The following is a 16,808-nucleotide window of genomic DNA, read 5'->3' as shown; positions in this document are numbered from 1 at the left end:
TTTCAGGATTCATGAAACCAGCAGATACAAGAAGGTGTATATGCCTTGATTTACCTGGAATGATTCCTTATAGAATTAAATTGACCAATTTGGACATGTGCCCTTTTCAGAATGGTTTTTATGGGGCTGTATAAATTATAATTGGGTCAGTTCTAATTGGGCAAGTGTATCCAAGGTGCAAGTAGCTTTCTCCCTTTAAGAGTAACTGAGCAACTCCCTACTACAGTGCAAGACCAGAGCCTATAATAAAAAATCCCATAGAAAGCCCAAGGCAAAGGCATCTCTCTCATGACATGTCCAAACCTGTGGCAGCTATGGTGAGTGCCAGGTGACATGGTCAATATGAAAGCCCTAAGGGGATTCACCAGGGATTGTTGCTGCTGTGCCATGATGGAGGTGTGGGACCAGAAAGCTAACTTTTACACCTGAGAACACACAAAAGGCAAACTCCAAGGAAACTGCATTTTTCAGTCACTGGTGGACCTTCCCGGTAAATGTAAGGCATATACCATTTCTTATAAAATGCTTCTCCCAAGCCCCCCTTTGAGCCGCCACCACATACCCCTAGGTTGTGCCAATGTACCACCTAGGAAATGGAGAATACGTCACTGTCGATTATGTGAGGCAATGATTGGTTGTTACACAACAATATTGCCTCAGAGAGGGGGCTGTTATAAAATCATATTGGGGGGGGGGGTTTGCAGGACACCATTATTAATGAACAGAGAGGGGTGACAGAATTTGACAGCTGCAATACCCAGAATCCTGTTCAATGCCATCTTCCCTGTCTCCCCACCCCTCTAGCTAGGACTCGACCCTGCCTGAAGGAAGGCTTAAGGATCTGCATATGCACAACAGTTAGCATAAACTCACACATTTCCCCTCTCCACCTCCCCTCCGCCCAGAACAAAACAATGTTTCCAGAAGAAGGGGGGGGGGAAACCGCCCAAATCCAAAGTTAAACTTTTCTACTCAAGTTAATAATACAGCCTATTATATGTTCTCTTACCATGAAATCTCTATCCGCTGCCTCTGTATTAGAATTGCTGTTTTATATCTTAGAACTGTATATGTCAGGACTGCTACCTTTTAATTAGAAATCCCTGTATTAGGTATGTTTTCCAGGTATATTTTCTGTATGAACCCTGTATGATCCCAACCCACCTGAGCCTTGCCCTGCTACCACCCTGTGCCCATTCAGGGACACACGGACAATGGAGGGATTAGCTGGAACAACTTTATTCAAATAAATTGCCATCCTCAACGTAGCCCACCCTTCCATGGCCTGGAGGAAAACACCTGCCGGGCAGACTTCCACCCCACCTCTGCACCCATCTCGACTGATTGCCCTTCCTGCCAAACAACAGGGAGCACCATCAGCGACAGGAGAAGAGCAATTGACATCTCCCCATCTGAAAGGAAAAGCCATCTCCGCACCCAGCTAATCCGATCCCCCACCTGTCGCCCTTGTCTCCCCCTCCCTCCCAGTCCAGAGATTTCCATGCATGAACAGGAGGGTATATAGGGGGACTTCACCATTTCCCGGGGTTCCTTCCTTCTTTCCAGAGGCAGGGACCCTACAGCTGTAGCTTTGCATTCTGCAATAAAGGGATCAGTTTGTTTTTCCTGACAGCATCGTGTGGTCTCTGTCATTTTCCCGGCGGAGCTGAACTTAGTGCAAATTTTGGAGCTTCCGACCCGCGTCTGTCCTTCTTAAAAGGCAACGCATTTTGGGGTACATTTTTCATAACAGTTCAGTTATGTTTATTCCTATGGAATGATGCAAAAGACTGCAGTCATGCCACAAACAATAGGAAAAGTGTTGTTTGGCCATCGGGCTAGTTAGAAACAGTCTTTTTAAAAAAAAACAAAAAAACTTTTTATTAAATTTTCTAAGTTAGAAACAGTCTTGTGGCTGTATGGGGGCTGCCATGAATTGAGCTCCTTCACTTCAAAAGTCACCACTACATCACTGTAAGAGACACTGAATTTGAACAAGGTGGTGGTGTGGGGGAGAGAGATTGGGCTAAGTGAAGACCAGGATCCATGTATTATGTCTACCTGTTGGCAGGAACTGGAACTCACTATGAAGTAGGAACTTTTCCTCTCTTCTAGAGAGCTGTTTGTCATTAGTCAGGTTTGTGATTTTGCTGTGTTTCCTGCATAATTCTCTTCACTGAGATTATTATTTGAAAGGCTACTTATAAAGAAAGCCATTTATCACATTCCCAGTTCTGAAGGAACGGCACAAACAGAATGCCTAAGTCATTTCCTGGAATTCTGGAAATGAGGTTGCATTTTGCTCAAAACAGCCTTGCATTGTGAGTGGAGTGTTAGGCCACAATCCACTCAGAACGGCCTTCTGCACAAGCCCCTTTGACACAAGTGGAAAGAGTGGTGTGTGTCCTCAGCAAAATAACTACTCATTGACATAAGGGTGGGATAATGTTCAGCCACAACTGAATTCTATACTGTCAGGCTTGGGTTACATTCTTGCATTTGAGGACACATTCCAAAAACTGTGTTTTTACCCTTGTGAATGGGGGGTGGAAAGAGGAGGATGCATCAGACAAGAGTCATATCGTATGGGACTTCAAGGAACCAGCCGGATAACTTTAATTCAGTCCCCGAAGGGAATGGCTGGAATTGTTACTAAATTCTGCTTCAGGTGCTGTTTGAGACAGGTATTTATTTATTGCCTTTTACTACCTTGCTCTTCATTCAGAGTTGTTCTTAGTGGTTTACATGGTCCCCATTTATTATTACAACAAGTAAGCTTTGTAGCTAATATTGAACTGCCACTTTTTTGTTTTGGTGGCTGTAGCCTCTAGACAGCAGCAGATGCTAAAATCCACAGACATTAGTACCTAGAGGCATCTGTGCAGGGAAAACCTGCATATTTTCTCTCCCTGTTGTTTGCCTTGTGTCAAATTTTAGATTGTAAGCCCCTTGGGGATTGTATCCTGTGAAACGTCATGTGCTATATAAATAATAATGCCCATTTTCTTACAGATTCTCTTTGCCATCATTGTTCCCTACCAGATCCCCAATGTTATCAAGTCTATGCCTGTCCCCTCTTCCATCTCTTGCTTTTCCATGTACTTTGGTTTATATAATTTCTAGAGAGGGGCAGAACACTTACATTCAATGTTCTGTATAATATTTTGTGCAGCAATTGGCAAGAGGTTTAGGGTGGAATAATATAATTCTTGTAGCTTTGCCCAATTTTCTTCCCCTCTCTTAGGAGCACCTTTCTGACAGGTTTCACGGCACTCTCACATGGCCTGGTAACTGGCAGAAGGGCACTTTTCTTCATGAAAAGGAACGAACAACACCTAGGGAGTTTACCACCTTATGCCTTCCGATAGAACAGAAATATTACCTTTGGCATAATAGGAGCTGAATCTAAGGTCTTTGACAGCCTTCAGCAACAGCATCAAACAATTTAGGACAGGAAGTGAAAGCTGATGTACTCAGCTGAAACTGTTGGGGGGGTATAGGCAGACAGACTGTAATTATCAAAGAGAGATACTAATTTGTAATAATAACTAAGAGACACATTGCAGATTACTGAAATTTGCAAATTAGCAAGTTAAGTAGTAACAGAAAACCATGCACAGTGTAGTAAAAAATGCACTTTGTTCCTTTATTTTGACAAGAATCATTCAGATTAATTGTCATTAAAACAAACAAGTGTGACCCATTAGCTGAGCTACCAAGTGGTCCATATGGCAGAGACGGGTGGCCCACTGTACCCATGCTGTCCTTCCCCATCTTGTCTCTTCCTTCAGTGTTTGTCATCCAAATCTAGACTCCAGGAACCTCTCTCCCTCTTCCCTCTTCCTCTCTCTCCTTAGCCAACTTAACTTCATATGTGTCTTGACTATTTTGAGTACTGCGCAAAGAAAAGAGAAGCATAGCTGTGTTGTTGTTTTTGCTTCTTAACAAACTAGCACACAAGCTGCAGCATGTATATCAGACGCCCCCAAACTTCAGCCCTCCAGATGTTTTGGACTACAATTCCCATCTTCCCCAACCACTGGTCCTGTTAGCTAAGGATCATGGGAGTTGTAGGCCAAAACATCTGGAGGGCCGCAGTTTGGGGGTGCCTGATGTATATGGACTTTGATTTTTGAGAAACATGAGGAACAAATCACAGGATTTTTCCCTCATCATCTGCTCCCCTCTTCAACCCCTGGACAGTTTATTTGATGTGTCAGAAAACACCCCTGAAGAAGGAATTGCCCCAAACTGGGTAGGCAGCTTGAGCAAGCAGAAAGCAGCTCACATAAAGTGATTCTGCCCAATTTAGGACGGTCCATCTCCTGCTGGGCTCTGTACCTCACATTGTGCTGCTTAGGAGGGCTTTTCAACTTTTCAGAGTGCCTCTGCAGGGGCCTGCAAAGGGAGTAAAGGATGTATTCCAAAAGTCATTACCATAGACGATAAGAAGAAACACTGTTTTTCTTAATATGCATTGCTTAGCATATTCATCAGAGAAAAAGTCCCCACCATTTTGTATTTAGTAGAAAATATACAAAAGTGATTGGTTGTCTGTGATAATATAATTGTTAAGATTGCATAGAAGGGACAAATAAGTCACCGGCACCTGCAGTTCATGAGTTATCACACTTTCTGAAACTGAAGCTACAAGTGTTTAGGGTTTGAAAAGTGAAGGTTGGAGTGGTCTGACCAGTGACAAATTGATTGCTCTGAATATTCTCATTGACTGCTATAATCCTAGCCCGTTGGTGTAGCATTAGTTACATTGCACTGTTCCTTTCCTGCCATTAGAGTAGCAGCCAAAATAAATAAAATGTAATAGTCATAAAAGAAAGAATCCAGGGTGTGAAAGGAAAAGAGAATAAATGGTTTTGGCTGGTATTTGACTCTTGATTACTAACAAAAGACACAATGTAGGGAACTAATGGCAGTTTTATGCAAACTAGGTGCTTTGTTAAACCTCTTGCAGGTCCTTTCAGTGCTTTGCCAGAAAATAGCTGTGGTTAGCAACGTCTAGCAACCTGGAGCCTCTATAAAACAGTCATTGTTAGATTTTGTTGGCTGTATTTGGATGTAGAGGGAATGTGGGGAGAAGGAGACTAGTCACATCCTGTCTCAGTGGATACATGATGGCAACCTGTCTTTTTGCTTATGTTGCACTATGTACACCGGTGGTGCATCATCGTCATCATCCAGCCATTGAGTCGTTCCATATCAAGTGATCCAACTTTTTTACCCCATGTCATTCAGTTTTCTTAATATTTTGTACACTTGCTGAGTGATCAAAGCTAAGTTTAAATCTGTCATGCAATAGGAAGCTATCACTCGCCTTTGGAACATGTTTTTAGTTTTGATGTATCTCAATTCTGAACTGAGCTTTTAATGTTTTTGTGTAGTCTGGCAAGGCCAAAATGGTCAACGTTTTGAAATTTCAAACCCTCGTAATTCACAAACGAGATGAGATAAATAATTAAAATTTTATATTTTAACTTAGTTTAAGGAAATTGGATGACACGAGGTAAAAAAAGTTGGATCACTTGATATGTAATGCCCCCATTGTTTAGTGCAAACAGCTATAGCCGAGAGATAGATTTGGTGTGTGACCAACCCACCCACCCCTTAAAAGAATATGATCTACACCAGAATGCAAGCAGCCATCGTAACTCTTCATTCTATATGGCTTTCCCCCCTTAACCTTCAGCTCAGCTGTGAAAACTGTTTATCTCTGGATAAGGAGGTGCCTGAACAGTCTCTCATCATGAAAGTGGTTCTGGGCTAATCAAACATAAGGGCATCTAGATCACATTTTATGACCTGCATATTGAGGGCACATGTGGCCAAAATAGTATTCAGGTGAAGAGAGGCTAATCACTGGGTCTGTTTTCAGAAACCTGGAAGAAATGCTTTTACCCAATAGCCAAGATTGTTATCTCACTATATAAATACTGAGGCTACATGCTGCTAAATCTAGCCAATTTTCCCCTGGTTAGAGCAATCTGGGACATGTTTTCTGACACCCACAAGTTCCATCTGAGCTGCTTTCTGCCGTCTGTTTCAGTTATCTCATGGCAAGGCTACACAGAAGAGAGGGAAAGCAGGTCTTAGACAAAATCTATTTATTTATATTTTATTTGGGATATTTGGGATCTGCAATCCCAAAAGGGACTCTGAGAGTGGTTGACAAGGGAGCCTTAAAATGCAGGGAAGTAAAACAATGAATAAGGATTTAAAGTAATACAAGCAGCAGCATTTACAAAATGACAAGAGAGATTAAGAATAATCACAGAGATGAAAAAAGCCCCAGCTAATTAAAATGTCTTCACCTGATACTGAAAAGGCATCAGGCACAGCTCCATGCAAGTTGGGGTGCCACAACTAGAGAGACCCTCTTCCCCACCATCATGAGGTTCTTCCAATTTAAAATGCCTAGAGAGAATAACAGAGAAAGATACAACCCCAAACGTTCTTGTGGAGTAACAACCCCACTGGAATTCTCCCCTCCCCACACTTATTAGCAAGATGTAGCTGGTTCTTAAATATCCTGCTATGAAAAATTTAAGAATGCAATAATGCATTAAAATGAGGTATCCTAAACCACTTTAGAGCCCCACCACTGCCATCAATGCTTTGTTTTAAACAACATTGTTGCAAAGATCTTTTGGCTATTGATACAGTGGCTTAGCCTTAACTCTAGTAAAAGAAGAGCAAACATCATGGTTGCAAATTTCCCGTTCTGCCTGATATCTTTCCCCATGCTCCCTTTCACCCTATTTTATAGGGTCCCCCTCCAGTGGGAGCTGCAAGGGGGTGGATGAACCAGCATAAATAAATAAATAAATAAAATAAAATAGTTTTTGTCTCCTATCTACTAAATGAAACACCCTTCTGTGAGCTCAAGGGCACCGACTGGATCCACCCATCATTGGGGGTTCTTTTTTGTACACATCTCATGACAGGTATTCTGTGTCCTTTTACTATCTGAAGGAACTGGGAGAGCAAGAGACCTGTGTGTGTTTTGAATTAGAGGTTAAAGGACTTCAATAAAGATTAGATGGACCACTATCTCCCAAGGAAATTGCATCAAAGTGGTTGCTCCAGCTTGCTCCTGTTAATTTCCTCCCCTTGGCTGTGAGGAGATGTCTCATATCCTGATGCAACAGTCAGGGGATAAGAGGCACTTTCCATTATCTCAATCACTGCGCTGTTTATGAGACACTTAATATGTTTCTTTACGAAGTAATGTGACTGTGGGGTGATGGATTCCATGTGGGTGAAGAAATGGGGGGTGCTAGAAAAAAGCAGTTCTGATGGCTTTTACAGTCACAAGGGGAGGGCTGTAGAAAACAAATTGCATTTTTTTTGTGTGTTCCGCTCTTACTTTTTCTCTTAGATAGCATCCTTTTGTGTTCTTATTCTTTTGATTTTAAACAATAAAATGCAAACATTTTATTTGCATTGATTACATATTTTTCTTATGTATTTAGAATTATTTTTGTTCACATCTTTTTAAGTTACATATTTGTACTGTGGGGTGATTGTATTTCTATAACTTAATCCTGCTAATAAATTCTCACTGCCCAAATGTATCTTAAAAGTAACCACCCCCTTAATTTCATCTCTTTTTATAGTAGCTGCTGCTGGTGGTGGTGGTGGTGGGGAAATGAAGTGCTTAAGAGTTTGTTTGGGGTGGCCAAAGATTGACAGGATTCAATGCACCTCTTACCCTGAAATTACCACCACCACCACCACTACCACATACAAAAGAGGCCTCAACTATGCGAGCTGTGGATCTAGCAAGGTATGGGAATAAGTAGTAGCTCCACCATGGAATATTGCTCAATACCACAACTATAGGATTACTCTGACCTTATAAATTTACAAATTTTAATCGTCAAAATCTTCAGGTTATCAATTAATAGCCCATCATATATAAACTATGGCTCTTATTCCATGTGACATAATCCCTCCTCCATTGCTGACAGTCCTCATTCCCTTTGCACCTATTCATGGTCCGTAGTTGCTGTGGTTCATCCTCAGAATCCTCCATCTTCACATGTGCTGACCAAAGAGGAAAACTGTTTGTGGCTATACTTCTTCAGTGGACAGCTAGGGTTCTCATGAGCAGATCAAGGTCCCTATCCCTATGCTTCCTTTTTAGGCCCAGTAAATCCATACAACAAAACACCCGCTTTTCTAAGGAGGGATTGATTTGTGCAGGGCTAGCAATGAATTCCCCAGGGAATTCAGTGTTAATGTGTGACCATTCCAAGGTTCTACTCCAGGGGTCAGCAAGGTTTATCTTGCCTGGGCTGGATTGGTCCCACGGAGATCCCTCTGTGGGCTGGATTGCATGCATGCATGAGCTTGTGCACCCATGATTTTTGGCATCTGTGCGCAGATGCGATTTCCAGTGCCGCAGAAGCAAGTCCCCGCGCTGCGCTGCGCTGGTAACTCTGTTCAGGGGTGGCTCATGGGCCGGTCATAAGACCTCCATGGGCTGACTCTGGCCCATGGGCCTTAGGTTGCTGACCCCTGTTCTACTCCTTTAATGTCAGCCTGTCATAATTTTCTGGCTCACTGCATATGCTCTTTCTCCACTCTTGGGCTGTTCAGGACAAAAGAAAAATGAAGAAAAAGAAGCAAGCTGGCAAAACACAATGACTTAAAACATAACTACGGTATGCACTGGGAAACCTCTGGTTCAGGTCTCTAGTGTGGACACACAGGGTGGTCTTAGGCAAGCAATTGTATCAGTGACTCATCACCCAGCTCCCTCTCCCAGGCACATTATAGGGTGAGGATAATCCTATTTTACAGTTGAATAAAGGACTCCTGCCCAGGTTCTCAAATTTTGCATGGTCCACCATATTTTTGGGGGGCAGGGAGAGGTGAATCCCTGGCCTCTAGGACCAATCCTCCATACCTAGCTATCAGCACACAGCCCAAGAGTAGTCAATGTTGTGTCACCCCTGAGTGTTGTTGGACTCCAATGCCCATCAGCCCTATCCAGCATGGTCAATGGCTAAGGAAGATGGAATTGTAGTCAATCAACATCTGGAGGCCACCATGTTGGCTTCCCTGACCCAGCATATTCATTACCTCCTGTAAGCTTCCTGCCTCACACTTCCTGCTTATAGACATCCTAAGACTCTTCCTGCTTATAGGCAACCTAAGACCTGTGGGCTGGATGCGGCCCAATCACCTTCTCAACCCGGCCCACAGATGGTCCGGGAATCAGCATGTTTTTACATGAGCAGAATGTGTCCTTTTATTTAAAATGCATTTCTGGGTTATTTGTGGGGCATAGGAATTTGTTCACCCCATATATATATATATATATATATATATATATATATATATATATACACAGTATATATATGTGTGTGTGTGTGTGTGTGTATATATATATATATATATATATATATATATATATATATATATGGACTGAGGGACAGTGGACTGGCCCATGGCTGAAAAAGGTTGCTAACCCCTGCTATAGACCATACCCTCCAGTAGCAGTTGAAGAGTGGGAAAGAGGGAGAACTCAGTGGCAACTTGGAGATGAAGTGGCTTAGTTTGGGTCTGTGCCTTGTTTGCAATACATGAAACAAACAAAGCCCCTGGGAAAAAAAGAGGATTTTAAATAGGAAGACAGCCAGTGGGAAGCGGGTAAAATGCCTCCCCTTCCCTCCAGCCATTCCTCTGCTCAAAATTCTCCAAAGCCTGCTTTTCATGTTTGTTGTTATTTGTTAACATTTTATCAATGGGCCTTTCATTTCATTCAAATAGACCATTCCATGGGGACCCCTTCTCTCCTTCATTGCTGCTTACCCACAATTTTAGTTGTCATTAAGTCCAATCTTAAATAGTAAACAGAAAACAATATAACACATACATAGTGCATGTGCTTTGCATCTGATTTTACCATGACTTTAATCAATATAATGATAAAATCAGATGCAGGAAACATGATGCCTTTGTTAGCTGACCTACCCCCTCTCCCCAACAATCAGGCAGTATTAGATACTACAAAGGGGAAAGGAAAGGACAAAAAGGATTTTTTAAAAAGAACGGATGGATGAATCTATTAAATTGTGGATTACTAAATAATCTATATCATGACCACCTTACCCCTGCATATAGTCACATGAGAAATATTACTCTAATGACCTGAAGGGCACCATATCTTACTCCAGAAACTAAACCCATATGTTTTTGAATTTAACCATGATCTCCAGTCTAGCAAGGCCTAATCACTTTGAGGATCTCTGCTGTAGCCTCTCTGCTGCCCATTTCTTGTGGTGAGACATAGTTGCTTTTCATTTTTTTCATAGAAAAGCCTAGACTATGCTACATACTGTTTCTAGCTTGTTTTCCTGTCTTCCCTACCTTTCCAGCCCCAGACTCCTTGCCTACTTAGAGCAGCTCCTTCACCTTCCTCTGAACCAGACCCTCCATTAGTATAGGCAAATATTATTCTCCCCAGCTGATAATGTTCACATGTGTGAGTGTTTGTGATGAGTCTGAGACATAATGACTTGCGCACGACCACCCAGTGTTATCATGCATTGCTAACCCCTGCCCTGGAATGGAGGCAGCCCCTACTCAGTCTTGTGCCCCCCCCCTATACTTGGCTCCATGGGTAAAACTGGAGCTGGGCAACTGAATGGAGCTGAGGGGAAGAGGGGGAGCACTTCCAATGATGAATCATCCCCACCCATTCTATAGATCCTTCTGCATAGTATTGGGCTATATGCACACAGTTGCCCATATGGGATTCCATGTGCCCACCCATGAAGTGGAAGATGGGTAGCATTGGGTTTGGGGGTACCCAGGATGCAAAGTAAGTTTAGATGTTACAGACAGGGGTAGATGTGGGAGGAAAAAAAGGTATGAAAAATACTTAATTGGTGAGATACTGTTCTGTGAAGTACTCTAAGCAACTGTCAGGAGCTCAGTAAATCACACTATGCAAGTTGGAGATGAGCATGTTATGCACAGAAGTGTCAGGTGTAATGAACACAGCAATTCATCTCCAATAGGTCTTGCCCCCATGAAGCAGTTGCTAAGACTGAAGGTCCCTGACTTCCTACAGCTGCCCAAAGTTCCCTCTTCACCGGGTGTTTCCCCAAGCAGAGGCTGATTCTGTGCATCACCAATCGCTCCTTCACTCTTTCATGCCTCTTCTGGTTCTGGGAGACAAGCAGGGAGGGGAGCTTGTTGCAGCAAGAGGGGAAGACACCTGTGACTCTTCACCAGCCTGACTAATCTCTGCTTCTTGGCCCCTTCTGACTCTTTGATTCTTGACTTCTCTTTGCTACATACTCTCCCAGCTCACCTTCCAACATCTCCTCTTCCCAGACGTCTCCCTCTTCTCCCTGTGACCAGTCATTGTTGTTCCACCTCCACTCACCAGGCTCTGAGCATTTCCCGCCTTGGTTTCTCCCACCATTAATCTGTGTCCAACCAGTCCATGAGAGCAACCAGTTGCATATTTCTGATTGACCATGGTTTCAGCGTGGTGCTGCTGCTGGATTTGCAACCATCTGCTGGATTTGCAACCATTTCTATGAGGTCAAAAGTGTGTTAAGAAACAGCTGAAGCCACAAGGCATAATTTCTTCCTCTGTGACCTAAGGGCTGTCTTAGTTAGTATGGCTTTTTGTTGCCACTCTTGAACCATCTTGGGAGTTCCTCTGGCAAGGATATGAAGAACAACCTATTGATAATCATTGGCTTTCCTTTCCCTCTTTCTCAGTTGCATTCTGTTAAAAGCACCAAGTTCATTGGTAAAGCAAACAGAAACTCCCCCTTCAGTTTGCATAATGCTTTAGTGTGTTTCTTTCTCTGTTCTTCTTACTAGCTCAGCGTGATCCCCCTTATTTTCTCTCCTACTGAGCTACACATGTAGTTAAAAATATAACCCTGGCATCTATCCTGGAGCATCCTTAATCCATTTTTCATTCACATAGTAACTGATTCATGGAAGACTAGAACTAACTCACCTTTGGGCTGTACATCTTCTGTATATGTTGGAGCAATGAACAGGCTGTCAGTCCACTGATGTTTTGCATACAGGATCACAAGTCACGGAGAGCCAGTTGATTAATGAATCATCACACCAGCAAGGATAAAAACATTATTATTGCTCTAGTTGGAGAGGGCTTCCTATTTATGAATTAATTGCTAGCTTCTGGTTGAATAAGCTCTGAGGTGATGGCCTAGAAACACATTAGCGCTGGGTATAGTTTGAGGGAGATAATCAAAAGACCCTTCAGATTGTTGTTGTTGTGAGTGTGCAGGCATTGCAAATGAAGTATGAACAAGTATTAAAAAGCAATCTCAAGTGAGTTCTTTGAAAAGCTGAAGGCTGAATTTGAGCAGCATTCCTCCAGGCAGACTCTTGCTTCCTTTCTCTCCCCTCCCCACCGCCCCATTCCTGAGTCTGTACCTACCTGTCATGACAAGGGGATGGGAAATCTCGTAATCTTAGTTGCTGTCACACGGCTTGGATATTTTGCCTGAAAAGGCATATTACCATTCAGTGATTATGCAAATCAGACACCCACAGCCAATCGGAGTGGAGAGAATTGTGTAAGTGAGAGTAAGCGGTATGATTTTCTGTCCTTAATGGTGCATCATCCATCATTATGATTAGATGAGACAATTCCATGTCAAGCTAATGCTTCTTAACTTTGTTTTTGCTTTATAAATTTATTTCAGCTTCTAAACTTCCCACCCTTATCCTGCTGCATCAACAACTAGCTATTATGCAAAGATTTCACACTGGACTCATGTCAACAGCCCATTTCAGCTCAACCGTCTCATTAAGACAAATATCCTGGCGGCCTCTGCTCACTCTGTATCATTGTACATTAGCATCTTAGCGTTAGAAACAAACTTTTCTGAACATTAAATCCCAGTGGCTTTGTTAAATTTTTGCCTGCAAAAATCTTCTGTGCCAAAGCTGCCAATTAGACTGAAAAGAGCAATGGTGTTCATAGTGTGGTCAAGAACTGGTCTGAGAATATCACTTGATATGCCAGGCTACTGGAATTGTGATGGCTGATAATACTTTGCAGAACTGACCAAATGCCATAGGATGAAACTCTGATGCAATGTGCTATTTAAATATATATTTTAAATATATATTTCCATGTATTACATATCCCCTTGTCCTGATGGTTTAGGGCGGGTAGCAGCAATCTTGCATAGGTATGGCAGCCTGAATTCAAGACATTTAATAGTGTGATCCTATGCATGCCTACTCAGAAATAAGCCCTGTGGCTTATTCCCTGTGGCTTATTCCCAGGCAAATGTGTATAGTTTTGCAGCCTAAAATTTAAAGAAAGGTGAAACTAAGAGACATAGATCGTTTTTAATTTTTTAAATTTTTGTATCCCCCCCCTCCCACGATTTGTCAGAGGGCATCATGAATGATGGCTCATGTAAGACATCAGAACAGGAATAATGAATCATGCTTTGGATTTTTTCCCTTTGAAGAACAATTCTTCAAACCCTTATTAATTGGGTCTTTTTTAAAACAAGATACTGTATGGAGTTTGCAGAATACTTCAGTAATAAAAATGAATGGGAGTTGTGCTGGAGCAATACTTAAAAGAATTACACTTTGTACAAATAAGCTGATCAGATAACTCATTTCAATATTATAAGTTGGGAAGAATACTAAGAAGGCCATCCCTGCCCAAATTATTTTCAATGGCACATTACAGTGGTACTTAGGTGGTCAAACGGCTTGGCTCCTCAACAAATCGGTTCCCGAATGCCACAAACCTGGAAGTGAGTGTTTCGGTTTGTGAATGTTTTTTGGAAGCTGAATGTCCAACGCGGCTTCTGTGGCTTCCGCTTGAGTGCAGGAGCTTTCTGCAGCCAATTGGAAGCTGCCAATTGGAATGGATTAAGTTTGACAGCCAAGGTACCATTGTATTACAAAAAGAGGTCCTTTAACATTAAAGAGAATCAGAGTCACTCCACAGTAGACAGCAGACTTATATGTGGCTTTCTATCCATCTCCCTTCTGTGTAGGGGAGCTGCCTTCAGCGCCCTAAATCCCAAGCAGGCAGGGGTAGTTTGTTTAATATATATATTTACACCCTACCCGATAGCAAAAGTTCTCAGGGCGTTTGTCCGTAAAACCAGGACCCTTCTGTACAAGGATGTTAAATTCATTGTTTCTATTGATAATGTTCATGTCATATTTTGGAAAATGTCTTGGGAACTGCAACAAAATTTGATTAATTCAGTTCCTGTCTGATACATGCATTTTGATGAGAGTATGACATCTTCTTGTTTCTTTCTCTGCCCTTGTTTATTCCAGCTTGCACAGCAGGGATGTTCAAAGCAAACCAGGGTGCCGGGATCTGCACACAGTGCCCCTCCAACAGCCGCTCCACGTCAGAGGCTGCCCACATCTGCACTTGTCGCAATGGCTACTACCGTGCTGACTTTGACCCATCAGAGGTTCCTTGTACCAGTAAGTAGCAACAATTTCTACTGAAAACACCTAGGCCTCAAAATTCACATTGATAATGTGTTCTATGAAGGTAGATCATATGATTTAGAGTGAGTATTCAGAGTTGCATCAGTGTGTCATGATACCTCAATGGATCCATTGCCTCTCTTGCTCTGTGGGCCTGGTGGAATATGTTCTGGAATTGTCTTGAAATGATACAACACTATCCCTTATGGCATGGAAATCCCTCAGCACTGTTAATCCTCAGTCTTCAGATCAGGACATGAGCCCCTAGGTACTCTTTGTAGCACATGCAAAGGCAAGCCTCATTCAGAACAATCATTTTACAGCATACTTCAAAAAGAAAAAAAGAAAAAATCAGCAAAGTGAACGTACTAAGGCAAAACAGAACAAAAAGAAACCAAAACAAAAACCCACCAGCTAAGCCATTTACTGTAAGTATCATTAACCCAAAGAAAAGGATGTGAAAACACAATCCTTAAAACAAATTATCCTACTCATAATTTAGGGCACAGATGGAAGACATTAACTCTTAATGCTGATGACAGCCAGAGATACATTTGTATGACAGGGGAGGAGTTGGAGACTTCGAGTCCTCTGTCTGACCACCACTAATGTGTGACACAAAACGGACCCCAGGACAGATTTATTTCCATATGTGGTTGTATTTTCACATGAATGCATCAGCAGCTGGGATATCGATACAATATAGTAGCTACAATAGTACAAAACCCAGCTCTGCTTGAATTCCAAGTTAAGAAGAATGAGGTTGTGACAGTATACCTTCAGTATCCACATGCCAGGGTCCTTGCCAGAAATATGGGGTGAAGTAATAGGATACAGGAAATGCATTATTCTGTGTTGTTATTGAACCCATTCTTATGTGGGTTCAATGTGGGGGAAGGATGTGATCTGTGGAAGATCATTGGTGTGGTGTAGTGGTTAAGAGCAGTAGACTCGTAATCTGGGGAACCGGGTTCGATTCCCCGCTCCTCCACATGCAGCTGCTGGGTGACCTTGGGCCAGTCACACTTCTCTGAAGTCTCTCAGCCCCACTCACCTCACAGAGTGTTTGTTGTGGGGGAGGAGGGGAAAGGAGATTGTTAGCCGCTTTGAGACTCCTTCGGGTAGTGATAAAGCGGGATATCAAATCCAAACTCTTCTTCTTTTTCTTCTTTATTGGGAGAAAGGTTGGACTCTGTGATCTTCAGCCCCTTTCAGCCGTATAATTCTGTGGGGAGAAGGGAAGGTAAATAAGTAATTTGTGGTTTGTGTACAAAAACAGATTGGTTTGAGAGAAATAAGGTTACCCTGTGTGGCTCCAAGGAAAAATGTTGGCTTTTATCCTTCTAACTTCCAGTGCAACTTGCCTGTCTAGGAGGCCTGTGTTAGCATACTGCTTTCTGCAGTTATTCTTCTGTAGGTAACTTTGCATGCATGCTTGTGAGATGTCTAATGTGTGTCTGGAATAAGAGATTAATTTTCATATTGTGCCTGATTCCTGGTAGCAGCGAGTGTAGTAGTAAATAAATCTGTTTTTATTGCCTCTTGTTATATAGCTGATTTACAGTATGTCGCACCAGAGGAGTACTGTATAAAAAAGTCAATTTGTTGATTTTTATTTCTGCTCATTAAGACTTAATTTTAAAATGTTCTAATTTGAGGTGCCAGCTGTTCTATTTTCAAGTTGTTACATGTCATAGGAGTAAATAAATTCCGTACTGTGTATCTGTGGGTGCTCCTGTTCCCTGGTGTAACAGAAACATGCCTTTCCCGCACATTTCCTGCTAAGTTGAGCTTTAATGCATACAGTATTTATGATTGGTGGCACAATGTGAACAATTGCCATTTTAACTGTTGCACTTTTCACAAGGCAGTTACTAAGAAGCAGTGTTTCGGTAGAAGTTATTTTACACACGGTGTTAATGCTGACCTCAAACCAGACAGGGATCTGCTGCTCTCTTTTGCCAAAAGAGAACAAAGCTTTGTTGTAGGTTGCCTCTTCGATGGGTTCCACCTGACTTAGATGCTGTCTATAGAGCAGTTCAGTAGTGCTTCTTTGACAGAATCAGAGAAGCATTCACAAAGTTCAGGTAAGACTGTTCTGTTTCGCTATAGGTCCTCTTTGGCTGGAGAAGGAGATCTTGCTCACCACCAGTCAAGGATCCATACCACAGTTGGCACTGTAGTCGCTACCTGTGCAACAAGACAGTTGAGTGCCAATCGCCTGGTGACAAACAGGTCCCTCTGCTTCCAATGACCTTTGATGTCTTCAGGACACTTACCATTTTGCCTTGGCAGAGAAGAATATG

General features: G+C 42.3%; 1 protein-coding gene across 3 annotated transcripts in view; it reads left to right on the top strand.

The window, feature by feature from the left end:
• EPHB1 (EPH receptor B1) overlaps positions 1–16,808 on the top strand; it is a 348,341-nt gene that overhangs the window by 239,116 nt on the left and 92,417 nt on the right. For all 3 annotated transcript variants that reach the window (XM_060274588.2, XM_088670750.1, XM_060274587.2), the window contains exon 4: positions 14,341–14,496. In XM_060274588.2, coding sequence (XP_060130571.1) covers positions 14,341–14,496 — 156 coding nt within the window. The remainder of the gene's footprint in view (positions 1–14,340; positions 14,497–16,808) is intronic.

The sequence above is a fragment of the Zootoca vivipara genome, chromosome 5 (assembly GCF_965207765.1).
Source record: "Zootoca vivipara chromosome 5, rZooViv2.hap1.1, whole genome shotgun sequence".
Taxonomy (NCBI): domain Eukaryota; kingdom Metazoa; phylum Chordata; class Lepidosauria; order Squamata; family Lacertidae; genus Zootoca; species Zootoca vivipara.
Note: the sequence above shows the minus strand (reverse complement) of the source record. Positions and strands in the feature narration are given on the sequence as shown.